Raw genomic sequence first — 22,904 nt, 5'->3', positions numbered from 1 at the left:
GGGGGAGCCAGCAGCCCGAACCCCAGCACTCCACCCGAGGCTGGCAACCCAAGCCCCAGGAAGAGCGGGGCCGGGCAGTTGAGGCTGGCAGCCCGAGCCCCGGCGGTCAGCGGGACCTGCAGCCTGAGCTCAGTGGAGCTCAGTTGACCAGGGCGGTCAGTGGGGTCCAGCAGCAGGAGCCGTACAGAGGAAATTTAAACTTAAATCCCTGGAAATATTCATTTTTAGGAGGGGGTTCACGAGATTTCACAATTTAGTGAAAGGAGTTCGCTGGCTGTTAAAGTTTGGGAACCACTGGCCTAGAGGAAGGTGGGGGGAGCAGGTAGCAGCTGCTGAAGGTTAGTTTCTGACAGGATATGCTTGCGCTGCAGTCAGGAGATGTGGTTGCAGCATGTATAGACATACCCAAACTAGCTGCACAGTCTCTCTCTCTCCCAGCCCAGAGATGGAGATAGCTGGACTGAGGGGAGCTTAGCAAAACTTGCAAGGAAAGGATAAAGTTTAGGTGAGACAAAATGCATATAGACTTTCATTGTTTTGACCCTTTTCTCTGCTTGCTACAATACCTTTGGATGAATAAACAATAGGAGAAGAAGCTGGTTTGGGGTCCCGTTAATCAACTGTGGGCCATAGACTCCTAGAGAAAAGTTTTCTTGTAGGCACCAAATAGAGCCGGCCCTATTGTATTACACAGTTGGGAAACAGGGAGCCGCAACACATAGATCCAGTCCAAAAGTAGTTGAATTGTGGGGTTCCAGCCTCAAAAGAGGCGAAAGCCAAGCCTGTCACTTGAGAGGTGCAGTCAAGAGGGCCTGCGAAGGGAACTGAAATGCATCATGCCCTGTAACCATGACACCATATGCTAAGGCGCTGGGGGAAGGCTGAGGGCTTGGGTGGTAATGGGATGCCGGATGTGGTGGTCTACTCTTTGGATGTTTACAACCCTGGCTATTTAATTTAATTTTGGTATAGAATCATAGAATATCAGGGTTGGAAGGGACCTCAGGAGGTCATCTAGTCCAAGCCCCTGGTCAAAGCAGGACCAATCCCCCACTAAATCATCCCAGCCAGGGCTTTGTCAAGCTTGACCTTAAAAATATCTCAGGAAGGAGATTGAGATTGAGTCTTTGCCAGTGTTTGCTTCATTGGGGGGAGGGATAGCTCAGTGGTTTGAGCATTGGCCTGCTAAACCCAGGATTGTGAGTTCAATCCTTGAGGGGGCCATTTAGTGATCTGGGGCAAAAATTGGGGATTGGTCCTGCTTTGAGCAGGGAGCTGGACTAGATAACCTCCTGTGGTCCCTTCCAACCCTGATACTCTATGATTCTATGAGATTCCACCACCTCCCTAGGTAACGCATTCCAGTGCTTCACCACCCTCCTAGTGAAAAAGTTTTTCCTGATATCCAACATAAACCTCCCCCACTGCAACTTGAGACCATTACTCCTTGTTCTGTCGTCTGCTGCCACTGAGGACAATCTAGATCCATCCTCTTTGGAACCCCGTTTCAGGTAGTTGAAAGCAGCTATCAAATCCCCCCTCATTCTTCTCTTCTGCAGACTAAACAATCCCAGTTCCCTCAGCCTCTCCTCATAAGTCATGTGTTCCAGTCCCCTAATCATTTTGGTTGCCCTCCCCTGGACGCTTTCCAATTTTTCCACATCCTTCTATGTGAGTGTGTGTGTGCTTTGTTATACTGTTAAGTAGTTATTCTCTGCATGGATTGTTATTTTTAAATACTTAAGGTCCCTAGAAGTGTGGATGGATGTTTTGTAGGGTAGTTTTTGGTTTTTTGTGTTTTTTTTTTTAACATAAATCAAAATAAATAAAAAGGTGGAGCCATGCATCTTTATTGGAGCCTTCAGGTACTGCATTTTCCATACTTCTACTTAGAGGCCCTGCATTGCAGACACCATTCTTCTGGATGGAACAGCAATTAGCATCATACAGTCAGAGAAATGTAGGGCAGGAAGAGACCACAAGAGGTCTTCAAGTCCATCCCTTTTCACTGAATCAGGATTAAATGTACCTAGACCATCCCTGCTAGGTATTTGTCTAACCGGTTCTTAAAACCCTACAGTGACAGGGTTTGTATAACCTCCTTAGGTAATCCTATTTCAGTGCTTAACTATCCTTATAATTAGGAAGTTTTTCCTAATATTAACCTAAATCTCCCTTGCTACAAATTACAACAATTACTTCTTGTACTGCCCTCAATGAACATGGAGAACAATTGATCACTAACCTCTTTATCACAGCCTTTTACATATTTGAAGACTTATCTCCCCTCTCAGCTGTCTGTTAATGCCAGTGCTTAAGCAGGTAGATGAGATGATGTTCTGCACAAACTACTCCATCTTATTAACAAGTTTGAGTTCACAGCACTAGTGCAGGGAACGAGAGATCAGTGACAGGCATCAAACTCAGATATCGTCAATGTACAGCACTGCTAGCCCAGTTTAGAGTTGTTTGGTTTAGTCTAAGAATTATCTCATTTTTAAAATTCTTCAGTCACTAATTAGTCAGAAGCCTGTTCGTGTTCTTGCTTTCCAATTCTGGTCACTGACAATTGCATGCATGCTGCTGTAGACTTCTCCATTTTTCTAGACTTTCTAAATACTTGTTTTTGTTGTTGTTTATTATTCATTATCCACAGTGCGATAGATGCTGAACCAAACCTAAATTAAACCAAGATCCCTGTTCTGAGGAAGTTACAGCCTAGAAGCAACAGTCTTCAACGGTCTGGAGGACTTACTGTTCATAGTTGGAATTTTTCAAATAAAGCTTTGTGTGAAATACATGGAAAGTTAGAAATACCCTTATTTCTTCACTTTAAAATAGTTGCTTCTGTCTTATCTCATAAACAGGCAGTGTCATGAGCACTCTTTGTTCTCATCAAAATAATTCAGATATTGAGCTGCCTTCAATAGTTCTGATACCTTTTATGTAATTTTTACATCAGCCCATCCTTTAGCAAAATGATGTACACTGCATTAATGACTGGATATTTGGAGGCAGCATTCGCCTGCAACACATAGGATGAATCAGAAATAAGATTTTAAGATGGGGCAGGGGAGTTTCTTGTGTCTTCAATGCAGTTCTTGTGCAGGGAAAAGTGATTCCTGGAGGAAGCTCTTATATCGCACCAAGCCAAGTTATATATTGCTAAATACTAAGCTTATCTGACATTCGTAGCTAATAAACTTGAAAATAAGCTGGACGGAGAGCTGCTACCAACACTACTACAGTGGAAAATGACAGGTTGATAGTGAAAGTTTGTAAGGGCTTGTCTTCACTACCGCTGGAGCGCATCTGATGAAGACACTCTGTGCCAACGGGACAGCACTCTCCCACCAGCTCAATTACTCCACCTCAATGAGAGGCGGACGCTATGTTGGTGGGAGAGCATCTCCTGCTGACAGCTCAGTGCAGACGCTGCTTTAAGTCGATCTAACTTACGATGCTTGGGGGGGGGGTGGCTTTTTCACACCCCAGAGTGATATAAGTTGCATCGATTTAAGTAGTAGTATAGACAAGCCCTACGAGAGCTGTTCACCTGCCCAAAGGAAATCAGAACAAACGTATGAGACTGTATGGGAATTGCCATGATAACAAAATCAGAGCAATGAGGAATTTCCCCAGAGCTCTTACTATTGTGCAAGAATAAAAGGGTTCCCTTATTAAGCAGCTGCGTGCAAGTTGTCCAAGGTTAAATTACTGCTGTTTCATTGCCATTCAGGCAGCCTGTAGTAATTTTTTCCATCAATAATGGTTATAGTACAGTATGTAATCTTTCATTTTACAGTCTGGATGAGTATATCTGAAGCTGGCAGGACTAGCTGTGATGGGAAATGAAGGTCCCTGATAAGCCAAAGGTGATGAGCACTATGGTATAGCAACGTACGCCTTCCCATGTTACTTGACCTTGACCTGAAATAGTGTACCAGAATCTTCCTGGGACACGAGGGCAATGATAGTAAAACCAGTGTTCATGCTGATTCTTCTGTGCAGTGAAGACTTAAAATACTCTGGTCTGTAATGGTGCCAAGCTTTATGGTAACAGAACTGATGATGCTGGTGATTTAACAGACTCACACAGTTGTTCCAACCCCTGGTTCTATTTTTTTCCCCATCCTACTTGCTAAGCGTTTTCAGACATGCTCAGCATTGGCCTAACGCTGCTCCTGTTGAAGTCAATGATAAAAATCTGCCATTGACTTCAGTGGGAGCAGAGAGAGCCAACGTTGGGAGCTTTGCAAAATCCCACCGAAAGGGGGAAATTCACCCATTAGCACAGAGCCCACTCAAAGGCTTTTGTGCCGGGGGACTGCCATCATACCCCTAGCACAGGGCACATGTTTGAAGGCAGAGTAGCTGTGCAAGGGGACCTGTGCAGTGGGGAGGTGGCTTCCATATCTGCTCTGAATACATTTGTGTGAAGGAAAGAGTTCAGGGCCTCTGACTCCACTGTTACATGAATCCATTGGCTCGGAATCCCAGTGTACAAGGCATGGCGGTACTGTGGACATTATTTCAAACTAAAGGCTGGAAAAGCAGCCATAGCACAGCTGCACTGCAGCCTACCCCAGATTTGGGATTGGATAACATCCTCTTCAGCAGCTTTTTATTAATACATTCCAAAGCCAGAAGGGACCATTGTGGGCATCTAGTCTGACCTCCTGTATAACACAGGCCATAGAACTTCCCCAAAACAATTCCTACAGCAGATCTTTTGGGAAAATATCCGATCATGATTTTAAAATTATCAGTGATGGGGAATCCACCACAACCCTTGATAAGTTGTTCCAGTGGTTAACTGCTCTCACTGTTTAAAAAATGAAACCTTATTTCCTGTCTGAATTTGTCTAGCTTCAACTTCCAGCCATTGACTCATGTTATCCCTCTGTTAGATTGAAGACCCCATTATTAAAGATTTGTTACCCGTGTAGCTTAAAGAATGTAATCAAGTCACCCCCTTAACCTTCTCTTTCTTAAGTGACATAAATTGTGGTCCCTGAATCTATCATTATAAGGTATGTTTTCTTATTTAATCATTCTCATGGCTCTCCTCTGAACCCTCTCCAATTTATAAAAATCCTTCTTGAATTGTGGACCCCAGAACTGGACATAGGATTCCAGCAGCGGTGAGGCCAGAGCCAAATACAGAGGTATAATAACTTCCCGAACTCCTACTCAAGATCCCCGTTTATGCATCCAAGGATTGCTTTAACCCTTTTGGCCACAGCATCATGCTAGGAGCTCAAGTTCAGCTGATTATCCCCCACGAATCGCAAATCTTTACTGACTTGGCCATATGGATTGTCTGTAATAATTAGACTTGATCCACTTATTTATTTTGGTTGCTTCTGTTGTGGTACTTTTCCTCTTGCCACTGTTCTCTGCACATGCAGATCAACACAATAGGATTTTGCGCAGAGGGATGGGTGTATTTGTGCGCTATTTTGAATCAAAATTCAAACCTTTTGCCAGAAGCCCTCCACATGCGGACTAATGATCCCTTTTCGCCTAGCACAATGAAGGCTCCAAGGCATTTATAGCATAGATCTTTGTGGCTGTACTTTATGTCCTGAACAAAGTTTTAAAAATATTTCCCAAACAGAGTTAGATACAGAGTGTTTTTCACTGAATTTCCAAACAGCCATTCTGTCAGCTTCAGTGAATTCAGCCTTGCGAGCTGATTCCCATCTGTGGAAGTACTTTAAATCCTTTTTTTTTTTATACATAAAAATTACCTATCCTGTGTGTATATTCCTGAGGAAAGAATGCTTCCTTCAATTGGGGTAATGGTCCTAGTGAATCTTTTATGGCTGGCAAGATGCTTTATCCATAAGTGCTGAAAAATAATGACAGCCTTTCAGGTGTGTTATTGGACATGTGTAGGGATCCACTATTTGCTGCTTCTGTAAAATGATGCTGATTTAGTTATTCCCTTAGATGAGAGGAGAAAAGTTAGAGTCCAGCTCCATAAATCAAAGAAGCCTCAATAAAGGGAAGGAGGGGGGGAACGTGTGAGAGAGAGAACCTTTAAAGAGAGAGACCAATTAAAGGACAGACTGACTGTCAATTGTGTTAAATTAGTTATGAGCTTGGTGATGTGGTCTATTTTCAGTTATGCGTTGGGCTGAGGCAACTGAGCTAATTTCACTTTGGATTTTTTATTGCATTTAATCAGTGGGCCGAGCTGAGATGAAGTTATTGTTTCGTCTACTAAAGTGCTTCACCCTATCTCCATTTTTATAGCTCTGTGTTCAATATGCATGTAATGTTATCTTCTCTTATATTGCTCCAGCTCCTCAATTTGAAACCAAGTGCAATTATGTGGAAGCTACACTTGAAGAGTTTTTGGCCTGGACTTGTGGACAGCCTACTTGTGTCTCTAGACCATTCAGTTGCTACGATTTCTCCAAATATTGGACTTATGCTGACTATAAATATATTGCTATGATATTTGAAGACAAGACGGAAATTTTCAAGGTAAACCGTTAACTTTACCTTCAACTCAGAACTATGCAGGAAAATGTCCTAAAGGTGTTGGTTAATTATTGTAAGTGATTTATTATAGTTTTTTAAATCTGTCTAGCCTTTTCACTTCTCTATTCCTTTGACCAGTTTTTCAGTTTTATTGGCTACTTATTTATTTTGATTTCAGTCTAACAAAAATATTACACCAAAGAGCACTCATCTCAAACTTGGTGAACTCTTGACATACATTTAAAAACACAGCACTATCGGAGTTACAAAACAAATTGTCTAAAGCAGCTGTAACTTCTTCCTCCCACCCAACCATACATAATTTTGGGTCTGATCTAGACACCACTGAAGATAATGGGTATCTGGCTTTCCACTGACTTTTGTGGGCTTTGGATTAGGCCCTTAAATTGCCGTTTATGTGACCTGTACAGCTTAAAACCTCCACTGCTTTCTTTCTTTAAGATGTGAGTATGAGGTTTGATTATTCCACTAATATGAGAAACAATTGGCATGCATGATAGTTTACAGACCGAGGCCCTGATGCTGCAGTTGGATCAATGCAGGAAGATCGTTACATTTGTGTGCAGCTCTATTAACTTCAGTAGAGCTCCACTGGCCCAAAGATCCCATCTACACAGATCCAGTTGCAGCATCAAGACCATAATACAGTTTCACTGCCATTTTGTTCAGCTGCATACTGACTCAGGAGGCACACAGTTCCTCGTTAAGTAATTCTTGAAGACCAGTTTTCAGAGTAACAGCCGTGTTAGTCTGTATTCGCAAAAAGAAAAGGAGTACTTGTGGCACCTTAGAGACTAACCAATTTATTTGAGCATAAGCTTTCGTGAGCTACAGCATCCGATGAAGTGAGCTGTAGCTCACGAAAGCTTATGCTCAAATAAATTGGTTAGTCTCTAAGGTGCCACAAGTACTCCTCTTGAAGACCAGTGCACAAGTGTTTGCAGGATTATGCCCTTACTATTCATGAAAGTGCTAAAATACACGAGAGTAGCCCATTCTTGAAAGGATGAGCAAGCATCCACGCCAAAGTTTTGGGACACATTGCAAGTTTTCTCCACGCCCTCTCTGCCTTGCACTCTCTTCTACAGCATGTCAAACACATTGCCAGTGCTTAATAAATAATACAGTACGAGTTGAACTCTAAATGTTGGGGTGTTTACTCTCTGCAAATGTCAGCATGATTCATGAGGGGAATTCTCTCTGGGTAAACAAGATTTGAAGCTCCAGCACCATTTCAGGCTTGCCCAGACTCTACATCAGTGGTTCTCAAAGCCGGTCCACCGCTTGTTCAGGGAAAACCCCTGGCGCGCCAGGCCGGTTTGTTTACCTGCCGCGTCTGCAGGTTTGGCCGATCACGGCTCCCACTGGCTGCGGTTTGCCGCTCCAGGCCAGTGGGGGCTGCGGGAAGGGCAGCCAGCACGTCCCTTGGCTCGCACCGCTTCCCGCAGCCCCCATTGGCTTGGAGCGGCAAACCACAACCAGCGGTAGCCGTGATTGGCGGAACCTGCAGACACGGCAGGTAAACAAACCGGTCCGGTGCGCCAGGGGTTTTCCCTGAACAAGCGGCGGACCGGCTTTGAGAACCACTTCTCTACATGACTGCCTCGAATTTTGGCCCTGTATATTCCTGCCCCGATGGACCCTTAGTTTATGGCACAAGATTGGGAGAATTACATAAAATAACCACATGCAGAACATCTACCTAAACTGCTATTTCAGTGGGTCAATAAGAAATTTTCTTGAGGGAAGCAACTGCCATTCTACCCACACAAGTACATACTTAGGACTTTAAGAATCTTATCTACTTATCATCTGCTGACTGTACTGGCATGGAAGTGAAAGCCTGCAGTCCACTACAGACTGGCAGAAATTGCCAAGCAGTACTGCACTTTTGTGCCACCCAAAAGTATTATTTGTAGTAATTCTCCCCTGTTCTCCTAGGAATTTGATGTTAACACCTTTTTCATTTAGATTTTATTTAGATTTACCTAAGGTGACTTGAAGGGGAAAAGAAAGCTAACTACATTGTTATTTATAGTGATTAATAGGGCCATTTAGAAGTTGTTTGAAATTTAGATTGCACTGTTTATCATTTACAGTTGTGTGGGTTAAGGTAATGATTCCATTATTCTAATCTATGAGCAGTATCTAGCATCTTACATTTTTTTTGTTCAGTTGATATTTTATTACAGCATTTGAGATATAAATCAGCAGCAAGATATATGCATGAAGTTTAAATAGAAATGAGACCTTTTAAAGTGATATACGGATACAGATTAACTTCATTATAAGCAGAAAATGAAATAAAAGTAATTCACACGTAATGTGCCATCTGTTCTGGTTGGAACACCTCTTTGAGTGCATTTCTTCTTTCTGTAGCTTTTTTATCGTGAAAAAGAAGCCCATTATGCCAAGATTTCAGTAATCCTACCAATTTCTTTTCAGCTCATTGTTTAAAAACTATTTTACCCACAATCGCTTCAAGTATTTACTATGGCTGCAGCATTTTCAAAGAGTTCTTTTAAATCGAATATTGATTGTATGCACTATCTTTCCATTTAAATTGTAAAAAAATACAAAAACTATTTAGGTGTGAGATTAAAGTGTAGAGATATTACGCTTAACTTTATCACTGAAATAATTATACTGGATTTTAAATTTTATGTCTGTGGAAAGCTCTATGAGCAATTTTTCCTTTTTGATTTCGACAAATGTTTATTAGGCTATTGTATTTTTTTAATTATATTTTTAAAATCAGGATGTCTCTAACAGTACCTCATTTGTTTTGAAAGATTCCAGAATATGGATTCATGGTAGTAATAATTATTATCTAGCTATATTGCTTTTCATCTATAGATCTCAAAGTACTTTACAAAGGAAGTATCATTATCCCCATTTTACAGATGGGGAAACTGCAGCTCAGACTTGCTCAATGCCATCCAACAGGCCAGTGGCAGAACTAGGAATAGAACTCAGATCATCTAAGTCTCAGTTTAGGACTCTATCCATTAGACAATATTGCCTACCTCAGGATAAATATTTTCTAATAGACAAATCCCCTGCCTAGCAGCTAGCCAGACTATTTAGGGTGTGCTCTGGTCTGGGGGGGCAGGCTGGGGGTGTAGATGGGAATCCTTTACCCCAAACTAGGGAGAACCATTCAAGGGAAAACCACCCAAGCTCATACATTATGGGTCACCACCACGCTATGTATCCTCATATGCCTTTTGCACCAAAGAAAGGAGGATGGGAGGATCCAAACGCTGGTGGATTCCTCTGCCGCCCTCCTCCATAACAGTTATGCTTTTGTCCTTCCGCATCTCCCTTTACAGCAGAACTGCATCGAGTTAGCTGCCCAGGATGCTTCCCCGGCTGCAAAGGCAGGAGCAGGACTATTATACAAAACCCCATTATACAAAAGGAGGAGAAATTTTCAGACATGGAGGACAGAGGATACAAAAACTTTAGCCACTCAAGTGGAGAAAGAGGAAGGGCTGAATGTTTTGGAAATTGTGGTGGTAGTGACAAGACGTGTAAGAAGAAAGAGAGGGGAGTCAGAGGTGCCACACAGATCATGGAACGGGTTGAAAAAACAGTGAAGATTTTATGAAAATGTTGTTTCTTTCTTTTGTTGAAATTTTAGATTGACATTTTTCAACCAGGAATTCATTCCTCTACCATCGGCTCAGGAGACAGGAGGACGATGAGGGTTTAGGAAGAAAAATAAGAAACTCAGCTTATTGTTGGAGAGACATTTAGATATAGGGACAGGGCAGGAATGGAGAGGTAGATTTCAGAATCTTCTGCATAGACAATCAGGGCACAGGAGGTCATCCAAGGATAAGATTTAGAGGGAGAAGAGGAGCAGGCCATGGATGGGATCCCTTGTGGGATCCCTATATGGAGAGGAATAGGAGGAACAGAAAAAGATGAAAAGGAAAGTGATCAGAGAGGTAATGAGAGAAGAGAAACATAAGAGGACAGGGTGACAGAAGTTGAAGAATGATAAGATGTCTTCGCTCACATGAAGTGAGCTGTAGCTCACGAAAGCTTATGCTCAAATAAATTGGTTAGTCTCTAAGGTGCCACAAGTACTTCTGTTCTTTTTGCGGATACAGACTAACACGGCTGTTACTCTGAAACCTATCAATAACTTTGTCTCTGCAACAGGATATAATGTGGTCTGATTTTGGTTTCCCTGGAAGAAATGGAAAGGAGAGCACCTTGTGGATTGGCTCAGCAGGAGCAAACACTCCTTGTCATTTGGATTCCTATGGCTGCAATTTAGTACTACAGATACAAGGAAGGTAACCATAAATATTTATGTTTGTGCAGAATTTACAGAGGGAACTTTTACTATAAACCAGCCTTCGGGTATTTTAATTGTTAACTCTTCAAACATTTTAATTTTCTGAAGCCTTCAGTGATCCAGCACAACTGAGTGTGTTTTTCTTTTGGAAGTGATGAAAGGCTTGAGGGTTTGGTGCATAATTTACATTTTGACAGGTTTCAGAGTAGCAGCCATGTTAGTCTGTATCCGCAAAAAGAAAAGGAGTACTTGTGGCACCTTTTAAGGTGCCACAAGTACTCTTTTCAATTTACATTTTGTTATGTTTGAGGAAGGAGAGTCTTTGTTTACCTATATTTTTTTAACTGTCATTGTAATTTACAGAGGGAATTGACAGAGGGAATTTACAGAGGGAACTTTTACTATAAACCAGCCTTGTACTGGGCCTATTTTATATATCTAAAATAAATAAATATTTTAAAACATCAATAGTTATGAGTTGAGCAGGATGGGATTAAGAGGCTAGGAAGGTTTGTTTTTTTGTGTTTTGCAATAAAAAAATATGAAAATAAACTAATCTAGGCCAGTGGTTCTAAACCAGGGATGCAGAGGTCTTCCAGGGAGTACATCAACTCATCAAGATATGTGCTTAGTTTTAGAACAGGCTACATAAAAAGCACTAGCAAAGTCAGTACAAACTAAAATTTCATAGAAACAGTGACTTGTTTATACTACTCTATATACTGTACCCTGAAATATAAATACAATATTTATATTCCAATTGATTTTATAATTGTATGATAAAAATGGGAAGGTAAGCAATTTTTCAGTAATAGTATGCCGTGACACTTGTATTTTTATGTCTGATTTTGTAAGCAAGTAGTTTTTAAGTAAGATGAAACTTGAGGTATGCAAGACAAATCACACTTGAAAGGGGTACAGTAGTCTGGAAAGGTAGAGAGCCACTGCTCTAGGCTAAAGCCTCTAATCACCTGTTAGAATTGATTCAAAAGGGAAACATTAGGACAGTAGCAGCCAGCTCTGAGGAAAGTTAAAAGGGACACTTCAAGGCTTGAAATTCAAATGTGCGGCCTGTCTTTTTGTTGTTCATTCTTCCTGTTTGCAAATCCCATGCAATTCTTCTTTCCCTTAAGTATTTGCTTTAGTTTTCTTTAAAAAAAAAATCTATTAAACCCAACCCCAGTTAGCAACTGTCCAAGAACAAAGCAGTTTGTATATACTTGTGTCAGACATTCCAGTGTACAGTGGGGGTGGGCAGAATAGCTTGCCAGTGGGGTTTTAATGTGATTAATTAAATCACTGTGTTTTGGGAAGGATAGTCTTGTGACTAAGGCATAAGACTGAGTCAGAAATTCCGGCCCTGCATTGCTGCAAGGCTTTTATCTCAGTGGTCCTGCATCTTTCAAACAGCATTAGTTATACTTAGCTCACAGGTGTGTTTTCATGGATGTTTGTAAAGAGATTTGAGATCCTCATATGGGAGGCACAAGAGGCCCAATTCAAACAATACTATTCACCATAGTGCTTATTACTATGAGCAGTCCCACTGACTTCAGAGATACTATGTGCTGTCCTAACCAGGTACAGTAGTACATGTTTGGGGGATCTACTGCATGACAGAATTGCCCCCCAGCTGTCCTTATAGTTCATACACTTTGGAGTTCCAGACTCCAGCGTGGAATGTTGGACAGAATTCTGGGTCTGCTCTGCAGATTTGTCTGCCTTCCCAAAATTACTTCCTCTCTCTGGGAAAGCGAATTCCCTGGTTCTGTTTGCTTGCTCCTCCCTGTGACAGAATATGCATAAAACCTTCAAGCAGACTGGAAACAAAATCCTTTTCCTTCTCAGAACAAGAAGAACATAAAGCTTTTCAAAGAGGCTGCATGTTAAGACAGTTTGTGGATCCCTTGCCTCTTTAGAGCAGAGACACAGTAAAGCCTTTTTAACTGGCTGGCAAACAACAACCACCAACAAAACAGGCTTACACTGAAGTCAGTGGTGCTGCCTCCCCAGTACAGCCACTGAGCTACCCCTAGCCCTTTGCTGCTAACACGCGTTTCCTCTTATGTGTTTCAGACTGGCTTCTTGAGAGGCTAACAGGCTATACTGCTGTATTGTGGTCCTGCTCATATAACCGTTGCCTTCCTGCATAGAACCCAGGCCTGGAGCCCCATGGCTTTCTAAGCTAGTCACTCTCCTGTCCCTTCCCAGGGCGTTGTGGTTGTGCAAAATATTACTGTAATTGAGTTTTGGGAAATAGGTAAACTATTTAGCTGAAAATTCTCTCTGGTGCCAGCTGCTTAGCAGTAGCTTTTATTATCTGTACCAAGAAATGTCAGCAACCTGTGGTACTCCCATCTGTGCTGATCTCTCTGGTTCTGGCTACTTTTCTGTTCCCATCTCTTCTGGTTTTGTGCCACTTGGCTTTCTTCATGTCTCATGTTCAGATCTGTGACTTAGAACTGACAACCAGATTCACTAGGCAAGTATGTAAGAGCTAAGTGGCATGAAAATAGGAGAGGAACAAGAAGTGGGGAAGCAGCCAGAATCTGGAAGTAAGAGAGGAGCAGCACAGATTGTTTTAACCTTGCTTCAAAGTGCTGCCTTCTGTTTTTCCAGTCCATGGTGTCTGTAAATGTGCGGGTCACTGCTGTATTGATTAGATGGCTACTCTTAAAACATTTCATAAATTCACCATTTGGGCTATTACTTTAATTACTCCTACTCCGGTTATTTCCATCATATAATGTATTCTCCTTATAAATTGTTATTTATAGGCCTGTTTACTTTGCCTCATGTATTAGCCATTCAGCAGTATGGATAAATATATGCAGAAATTACCTGGTAAGAAGATTTATTTATATTATACATAAACTGATGCTCCAAGGTCTGGCAAACTCAACATTTTTTTCAGTGCAGCATGTGCAATTTAAATAGATTGTAAACTCTTTGGGATATGGTCCATCTCTCCCGTTTGTTCTGCACAGCATGGTGCATGCTGATGGAGTACCTGCACCACGGGTCACAGCTAGGAATTAAGTGTGGGACTTTACACTCTAAAGCATAGTCCTCTGCTACTAGAGTTAAGATCCCAACCTATCCTGAAGGATGACCCAACACTCTCACAAATCTTGGGAGAAAGGCCAGTCCTTGCCTACAGACAGCCCCCCAACCTGAAGCGAATACTCACCAACAACCACATACCACACAACAGAACCACTAACCCAGGAACCTATCCTTGCAACAAAGCCCGTTGCCAACTGTGCCCACATATCTATTCAGGGGACACCATCACAGGGCCTAACAACATCAGCCACACTATCAGAGGCTCGTTCACCTGCACATCCACCAATGTGATATATGCCATCATGTGCCAGCAATGCCCCTCTGCCATGTACATTGGTCAAACTGGACAGTCTCTACGTAAAAGAATAAATGGACACAAATCAGATGTCAAGAATTATAACATTCATAAACCAGTCGGAGAACACTTCAATCTCTCTGGTCACGCAATCACAGACATGAGGGTCGCTATCTTAAAGCAAAAAAACTTCAAATCCAGACTCCAGCGAGAAACTGCTGAATTGGAATTCATTTGCAAATTGGATACTATTAATTTGGGCTTGAATAGAGACTGGGAGTGGCTAAGTCATTATGCAAGGTAGCCTATCTCCCCTTGTTTTTTTCCTACAAACCCCCCCCAAGACGTTCTGGTTAAACTTGGATTATTGCTGTGCACATTGTAAGATGAGCTATTGCCAGCAGGAGAGTGAGTTTGTGTGTGTGGTTTTTGGAGGGGGGTGGGGGGGGTGAGAAAACCTGGATTAGTGCTGGAAATGACCCACTTTGATTATCATGCGCATTATAAAGAGAGGTTTCAAAGAGGGATGGGCTATTACCAGCAGGAGAGTGAGTTTGTGGGGGGGAGGGGGGGGGGAAGGGTGAGAAAACCTGGATTTGTGCTGGAAATGGCTCTACTTGATGATCACTTTAGATAAGCTGTTACCAGCAGGAGAGTGGGGTGGGAGGAAGTTTTGTTTCATGGTCTCTGTGTGTATATAATGTCTTCTGCAGTTTCCACGATACGCTATGCATCCGATGAAGTGAGCTGTAGCTCACGAAAGCTCATGCTCAAATAAACTGGTTAGTCTCTAAGGTGCCACAAGTACTCCTTTTCTTTTTACGAATACAGACTAACACGGCTGTTACTCTGAAACCTGATCCCATTAAGTGGGAGCAGTAGTAGGCTCTTATCACTATGTGGACTAGCTACGATAGACATCATGACCCTTACCCGGTGTGTTATGCTGACAATACTGAGGCATTGGGGTTTTTTTAGGCCGATGGGGAGCTCTCTTCCTTCGGCATAGCGTGTCTTCACCAGACGCACTGCAGTCGCTCAGCTGTATTGGCTGCGCTGTACGTATAGACATATCCTAATCCAAAGTTGCACCAGACCCTGTCATAATCAGAGATGCAAAACCTGCAGAAGTATCTCCACTGCTACAATGATCCCCTCCCACAACACAAAGTCCATGGATCCTACAAATGCCTATCACAACATGCGGTGTATCTCATCCAGTGCACTAAATGCCCCAAAAACAACGATGTGAGTGAAACTCTCTACACTCTCAGATGAACTCAGACAGGAAAATGACAAAAAACAAAAATACTTTATCACCTGTAGGTGAACACTTTTCACAAAGAGATTCTTCAAAGAAAACCAACACACTTTCAAAAGACAAGTCTGGGAGCTTAAATTCATAACTCTACTAGATACTACAAATCATGGACTGAACAGAGACACTGGATTTATGGTTTATTATAACAATCTGTAACCCACTAACCCCCCCCCCCTTTTTTTTTTTTTGACCTATGACTGCAAAGGTGTTAACGGGCCACTCCATCTTGAATGGTCCCTTTAGATTAGAATATGTACTTACTACCAATGCTAAACAATCTGTTCCACCTTATCTTTCCCACACCTGAAGAAGAGCTCTGTAGCTTAAAAGCTTGTCTCTCACTGATAAACGTTGATCCAATAAAAGATATTACCTCCCCCACCTTGTCTTGCTAATCACATATCTATCTAACTTACGTCTTTATACCATACTCCTAACTGTGGTAGATGAGCACCAAGTTGTTATGGATTAGTAAATTAAATAACAATTAACTTTGTGATTAACAGGTGAATATAAGAAATGTAGACTACAACATGTAGTAGAATATCAAAATTGTACTCCTATTACTATCAACATCACATACGTACAGTGCCCTCTACTTATAGCAAGCGGGGATATTGCAGACAGTCAGTTAGTGAATCAAAATATATTTACCTAATGAAAATTTAATCTTCATCCGTGAGATCATGGTTCATAGGACAAACGTCAGGTGTTGTGAACACTTTGAGACCTAACTCTGTAAGAATCTACACTATAATGTTACTCCTGCCGATGTAAGTTGCCCGCTACACTGACTTAATTCCACCTCCTCAAGAGGTGTAGCACTTAGGTTGATGTAGTTAGGTTGGTGCGGTGTCAGGGTAGACACTTTTCAGAGTGGCAGCCGTGTTAGTCTGTTTCAGCAAAAACAATGAGGAGGACTTGTGGCACCATAGAGAGTAACAAATTTATTTGGCCATTAGCTTTCGTGGGCTAAAACCCACTTCATCAGATGCATGTAGACACTGTGTTGCTTCCTTCAGACTGTCGCAGCTGACAGCCGGAGCCCTGCCACCCAGGGCTCTGGCTGTGAGTACCCCACGCAGACAGTTAAATCGGTGCAAGCGCTCCTGGCTAGGATGCGCACCGCCGACAGAAGAAGTTAGTGTGACCATGCAAAACAGATTTAATTACTACAGTGGCTGTCTGTCGACATAAATTAAGTCGACTTAATTTTGTAGGGTAGCGTTGCCCTGAGCATCCATAGGCTGTTCAGGTGCTCTGCAGAAGGAAGGCGAAACTAAATGGAAGAGCTACAGACTTTTTTTTTTATTCCCCTTGCAAAACTAATTGCTGAGAAGCTGCAAATCTTCCTTTTTAGTTAAAAATCTGTAGAATTTTTTTAAACCATTTTTAGTAGAACAGCCTGTAAGAAGGGCATGTGTTCTCCCTGCGTAGGAGACGCAAACAGGCGGCCGATTTATGTTTTATTGACAACCCTATGATTGCCTTCAGTCATCCATCATAACAGGCATTTACTGAATCAACTTTTATCTTCTCTCTCCTTTCAGGAAAAGATGGCACCTTTTCCCACCTGGCAACACCACTTTCCTTTATCCCACTAGGATCCCTTATGAGGAATCCAGCATATTCAGCAAAGTCAACGTTGTCAACCCTGATCTGAAACACTATCCTCAGTTCAGGAAAGCCCAGGCCCATGTGGTTACACTCAATCCAGGACAGGTACCACCCACACTTAGACTTTACGTTATTTTACATGAGCTAGGAAAAGACGACAGATCAGCTTTCCCCTTCCCCTCCACCAGTATACCTGAGATTTAATACAATTATCTGGCTACAGTAACTTGCTTTGCTCACTGTTATTGTTTTGCCTGACTTTTAAATGAGAACTGCCAACACTTTGAGGACTAGCTCAAAAGGCTGCCTAGTTTTATAGAAGTCCTTGCAAGTACTTACATATCCTCTTCTTAAAAAGGTAGTTTTGCAACTTTCGAGAGCAGTGCTCTAGCCTGTCTCCTCCGAAACCTGGATGTTGTGTGAAGTGTACTTGATTAATGAGTAGGCAGAGCTAACAAAGAAATGTGTTTGTGATGATGGCGAAGAATAACCTTCACCATGGAAACGTTTGCCCAACTTCTTGCTTTAATAGTGGAATATTTATAATGATAATGTTTGCATCTATAGTGCACTTCACTGAAAGATTGTGTAGCGTTTTACAAGGGTGTCTGAGTATTAGTAACCCTATTTTAGTGATGAGGGAACCAATGGACTGAGAAATCAGTCTTTGAAAATCAAGCTATAAGTGAGTTGCACAGCATCACACATAGGGTTGCCAACTTTCTAATCGCACAAAACTGAACACCCTAGCCCCTTCCCTTCCCTGAGGCCACACCCAATCCCGCCCCTTCCCCTAGACCCTGTCTGCCGCTCACTACATTCCCCCTCCCTCGGTGATTCACTCTCCCCCCCTCACACACTTTCATTGGGCTGGGGCAGGGAGTTGGGGTGCGGAAGGGGGTGAGGGCTCTGACTGGGGGTGCAGGCTCCGGGGTGGGGCCAGAAATGAGGGTTTCAGAGTGCGGGAGGGGGCTCCGGGCAGGGGCAGGGGGTTGGGATGTAGCAGGGGGCTCCAGGCTGGAGGTGGGGCAGAGGGGTTCAGTGTGTGGGAGGGGGCTCTGGGCTGGGGATGGAGGTTGGGGTGCAGGCTCTGGGGTGGGGTGGAGATGAGGGGTTTGGGGTACAGGAGGGGGCTCCAGGTTGTGGGGGGCTCAGGGCTGGGGGTTGGGTTTACCTCGGGTGGCTCCCGGTCAGTAGCCCAGCAGGGTTAAGACAGGCTTCCTGCCTGCCCTGACTCCGCGCTGCGCCCCGGAAGCTGCCAGCAGGTCTGCCTCCTAGGCAGAGGCGCGGCAGGTGGCTCTACGCACTGCTCTTGCCCACAGGCACCACCACTGCAGCTCCCATTGGTGCTCAGGGTGGAAGCAGTTTGCGGAGCCCCATGCCCTCCCCTTCACCCCACCTAGGAGCCGGACCAGCTGGCTGCTTCCGGGGCGCAGCGTGGAGCCAGGAGAGGTAGGGGCTAGCCTGCCTTAGCTCCACAGCACCACCGACCAGACTTTTAATGGCCCGGTCGGCGGTGCTGACCGGAGCCGCCAGTGTTCCTTCTCGAGAATCCACAACGAACCTTGGTAAATTGTTCCAATGGTTAATTACTCTCACCGTTAAAAAATGTATGCCTTATTTCCAGTCTCCATTTGTCTAGCTTCAACTTCCAGCCATTTACTGCATTAGTTACTCATTTTCTTACATTTAGCAATGCACATTCTTGTAAAGTGCTCCTGAAAATAGAAAGCTTAGAACTTTTCAAAGTAATTTTGTGTGCAGAGCCTATTAATGGTTTACACTATGTTAACTGTTAACAGTGCCAAAAACTAAATGAATGGTTTTGCCATTTGCCCTCCTTACGGCAATAGTGGGGGGGGGGGGGGGTCTTGATACTAAATTATTAATTTTTGCTTAATATCAGTAAAACTGTGTTTATTTAGCATAGCATTATCTACAGTGCCAGGCACTGCTATTGCAATTTATAACCTCTGTCTGAATGATTCAGTTTGATAATGACTCTATAATATGATTTTAATTAGCTTAAACTAATTACAAATTAATCTTTTGTTAAGAATGAAGGTCTTAGGTCAGCTCAGTAGTACGCCGTGCCATGAAGAGATACGTTCGCGCACACACACAGAGAACAGATAGTGACTTGGGGTAGTGAGGAAGTGTCTCCATCCATTCCACAGCAGACTCTTAGAGCAGTCTCATCCAATACTTCTCAGCCACAAGGATGGTGTTACTGGCTTGGGACCTTTATTGTTTGAGAGAGAAGGAAGGAATAACCTAAAAGGATGCCATTATTAATGATGGAGAAGATTCCTAAATAATAAAGACTTCGATATCCACTCAGTCTCCCTCTTTCAGATGGGAATTAATACAATTACTTTAGGATTTGCAATCAGATTTATTTTGTGGTAATTTATAGTAATCTCCACTCCTTCTTGGAGAGTGAACAAAATGTTTTGGATTACATACTGTAACAATACAGGATTGAAAAATAAAGACAAAGGTGTTCTTGGGTATTCAGGAAAGCAACTGCATGTAGGCTGAGTGCAGCTTTGAATATCAAATAAAATTAATGTGTCTAATGCCACCTTCTGGCCAATATGTTTAATTTCATCAGTTTGCTATAAGCAATTTTCTATGCTCATTTGCAAAGTTTAACGCAATATCCCCTCATTAGTACATTGGGCCCTTATATATTCGTACAATGTGCTTTGATTATAACTTTTGTGCTCTTTAATCTCTTATCACTGGAAGAATAGGATTCTATTCCCAATTTAACTAGCTGTATAAAGACTGCATTAGTTTTAAAAAAGACTTCAGTTTAAACATGACTTGTGGCTGTGGGCTAAATTTCTAATAAAGCCCCAATTCAACCTCCAATTTTGTATCCACAATATATTTTGGATGCACATGATAACACTGAGACATCTAACTCTTTGGAGGACCATCCAGGTAGCTGGAGGTCTCAAAGCTAGTGTTTGAACCTGCAAGTGACTGAATTCACAAAATTGCAAGCTCAGACAATTGCATGCAAATTTGGAAAATTTCAGGGGCAAATTGAGAGGCTGTTTTTAAAAATAAAAGGAGTACTTGTGTCACCTTAGAGACTAACCAATTTATTTGAGCATAAGCTTTCGTGAGCTACAGCTAACTTCATCGGATGCATTCAGTGGAAAATACAGTGAGGAGATTTATATACACACAGAACATGAAAAAATGGGTGTTATCATACACACTGTAAGGAGAGTGATCACTTAAGATGAGCTATTACCAGCAGGAGAGCGAGGGCGGCGGGGGGTGGGGAAGAAAACCTTTTGTAGTGATAATCAAGGTGAGCCATTTCCAGCAGTTAATAAGAACGTCTGAGGAACAGTGGGTGGTGGTGGGGGGAATAAACATGGGGAGATAGTTTTACTTTGTGTAATGACCCATCCACTCCCAGTCTATATTCAAGCCTAAGTTTGCAAATTAATTCCAATTCAGCAGTCTCTCGTTGGAGTCTGTTTTTGAAGTCTTTTTGTTGTAATATTGCAATTTTTAGGTCTGTAATCGAGTGACCAGAGAGATTGAAGTGTTCTCCAATTGGTTTATGAATGTTATAATTCTTGACATCTGATTTGGGTCCATTTATTCTTTTACATAGAGACTGTCCAGTTTGACCAATGTACATGGCAGAGGGGCATTGCTGGCACATGATGGCATATATCACATTGGTAGATGTGCAGGTGAACGAGCCTCTGATAGTGTGGCTAATGTGATTAGGCCCTATGATGGTGTCCCCTGAATAGATATGTGGACACAATTGGCAACGGGCTTTGTTGCAAGGATAGGTTCCTGGGTTAGTGTTTCTGTTGTGTGGTGTGTGGTTGCCAGTGAGTATTTGCTTCAGGTTGGGGGGCTGTCTGTAAGCAAGGACTGGCCTGTCTCCCAAGATTTGTGAGAGTGTTGGGTCATCCCTCAGGATAGGTTGTAGATCCTTGATGATGCGTTGGAGAGGTTTTAGTTGAGGGCTGAAGGTGATGGCTAGTGGCGTTCTGTTATTTTTTTGTTGGGCCTGTCCTGTAGTAGGTGACTTCTAGGTACTGGAAACCTACTGACCGCTATTCCTACCTACATGCCTCCAGCTTTCACCCAGACCACACCACACAATCCATCGTCTACAGCCAAGCTCTGCGATACAACTGCATTTGCTCCAACCCCTCAGACAGAGACAAGCACCTATAAGATCTCTATCAAGCATTCGTACAACTACAATACCCACCTGCTGAAGTGAAGAAACAGATTGACAGAGCCAGAAGAGTACCCAGAAGTCACCTATTACAGTCCATGACTGGGGTTCCTGGGCACTACTACAACACAAACAACAAAATAATATCCCAAACAACACCGTGACTTCAGGTGGGGCCAGGTCGTGAACTCCTTACTTTGTTCTTACCCAGCCCTTATGCAGGCAAAACTCCCATGGATTTCAGTGAGGGTTTTACCTGAGTAACCAGCTTTTTAAACCGATTTAGCACTTCAGGAATTGGCCCCAAGTGATAAGAAGTAAAAGCAGATAAATTCTTGATAAACAAAGATCCTGTCTCTACATAAATACCTTTGAAAATAAAGAGCAGGTCAGGAATACAGGAAACATAATATATTCAAGCTCTTGTTAAAAGTCAGTAAAATGTCCAAGCTCAGAGGGTATATTAAAATATTTTAAGGGATTTTCCTGTAAGGGAGAGTTTGAATGATTTTAACTAAAGAAGAATCCAAAAGTGTCAGAGGTGGGGTTTGATTAACATGGATAAAACCACGCTTTTGGGAGAGCGGTGTATGTGGCTGCAGATCAGCCTCTCACAGTGCCCTGTGGAGTGGGCTCTTGCGGACACCGTGGAGCATCTGCTTGGTTCAGTTAAACAACAGAACAAGCCTATCTGGTACAGAAAAGTTGGACGAGGTGGAGAAACTGGTAGTGGATTTGTCATTATCGATGATGAGCTGCCGGAATAGGTTGCCTCAAAAAAAAAATTCACCTCGATCAGCAAAATATGTGAAAAGTCCCTGGCTGAATCACCCGCCACCTTCCCCATGAAAAAAAATCCATCAGCTACACTCCTCCCTGTACCCACCAAAAAGGAAATCCACGAACTACATACTCTTCCCTCCCATTCCATCAATCCTTCCATCCCCTGGCCTAGTACCTCTTGACCCACCATGCTATCCCCTCCCCAGTATTTTACTGAGGCTGCTCAAGATGGCTCCCCTACCTAGTAGCTGTTGCCTACTGCTGCAGATGTGATAGCAACCCAGTTCTTCTGCAGTGTGAGAGAAGTGGAGACAAGCCAAGCTGTTGTGAAGGGGGGGAGAGGAGAACTTTGTGGTGCACCGCCCTACCAGGGTACATTTACATTGCAATAAAAAACCAGGACACCAAGTCTCAGAACCCAGGTCAAATTGACTTGGGCTTGTAGGGCTAAAAATAGCATTGTAGACATCTGAGAACCACGCTCCCCCACAAGGTTTCAGAGCCCGGGCTCCAGTCCAAGCCATTTTTAGCTTTGCAGCCTGAGCTCCGCAAGCCCAAGTCAGCTGTCCTGGGCCAGCCGTGGTTGTGCCGTTGGTCTTTTTATTACAGTGTAGACGTACTCTTAAAGAGGCTCTGTTGAAGGATGCAAGAATGGGATAGCTCTGTCAGCATCTGCCACAGTTGCAGCAATAGTGGGTGCGCTCAGAGGGAAGACCCTTGTAACAAGCTGAGCTGGCCTTGGAATTTTAAACGTCCGTTGCAGACATTTTTTGCC

At 42.9% G+C, this 22,904-nt stretch overlaps 1 protein-coding gene across 5 annotated transcripts in view; it reads left to right on the top strand.

Annotated features, from left to right (window-relative positions):
- HSPBAP1 (HSPB1 associated protein 1) overlaps nucleotides 1–22,904 on the top strand; it is a 62,931-nt gene that overhangs the window by 28,613 nt on the left and 11,414 nt on the right. For 4 of the 5 annotated variants that reach the window (XM_027834103.3, XM_037912516.2, XM_037912515.2 and 1 more), the window contains 3 exons: nucleotides 6,311–6,495; nucleotides 10,684–10,820; nucleotides 17,055–17,226. In XM_027834103.3, coding sequence (XP_027689904.2) covers nucleotides 6,311–6,495; nucleotides 10,684–10,820; nucleotides 17,055–17,226 — 494 coding nt within the window. The remainder of the gene's footprint in view (nucleotides 1–6,310; nucleotides 6,496–10,683; nucleotides 10,821–17,054; nucleotides 17,227–22,904) is intronic. The other variant, XM_037912517.2, reaches the window with a different exon arrangement.

The sequence above is a fragment of the Chelonia mydas genome, chromosome 11 (assembly GCF_015237465.2).
Source record: "Chelonia mydas isolate rCheMyd1 chromosome 11, rCheMyd1.pri.v2, whole genome shotgun sequence".
NCBI lineage: Eukaryota > Metazoa > Chordata > Testudines > Cheloniidae > Chelonia > Chelonia mydas.
The sequence above is the reverse complement of the archived record's forward strand: the minus strand, read 5'-3'. Positions and strand labels throughout refer to the sequence as shown.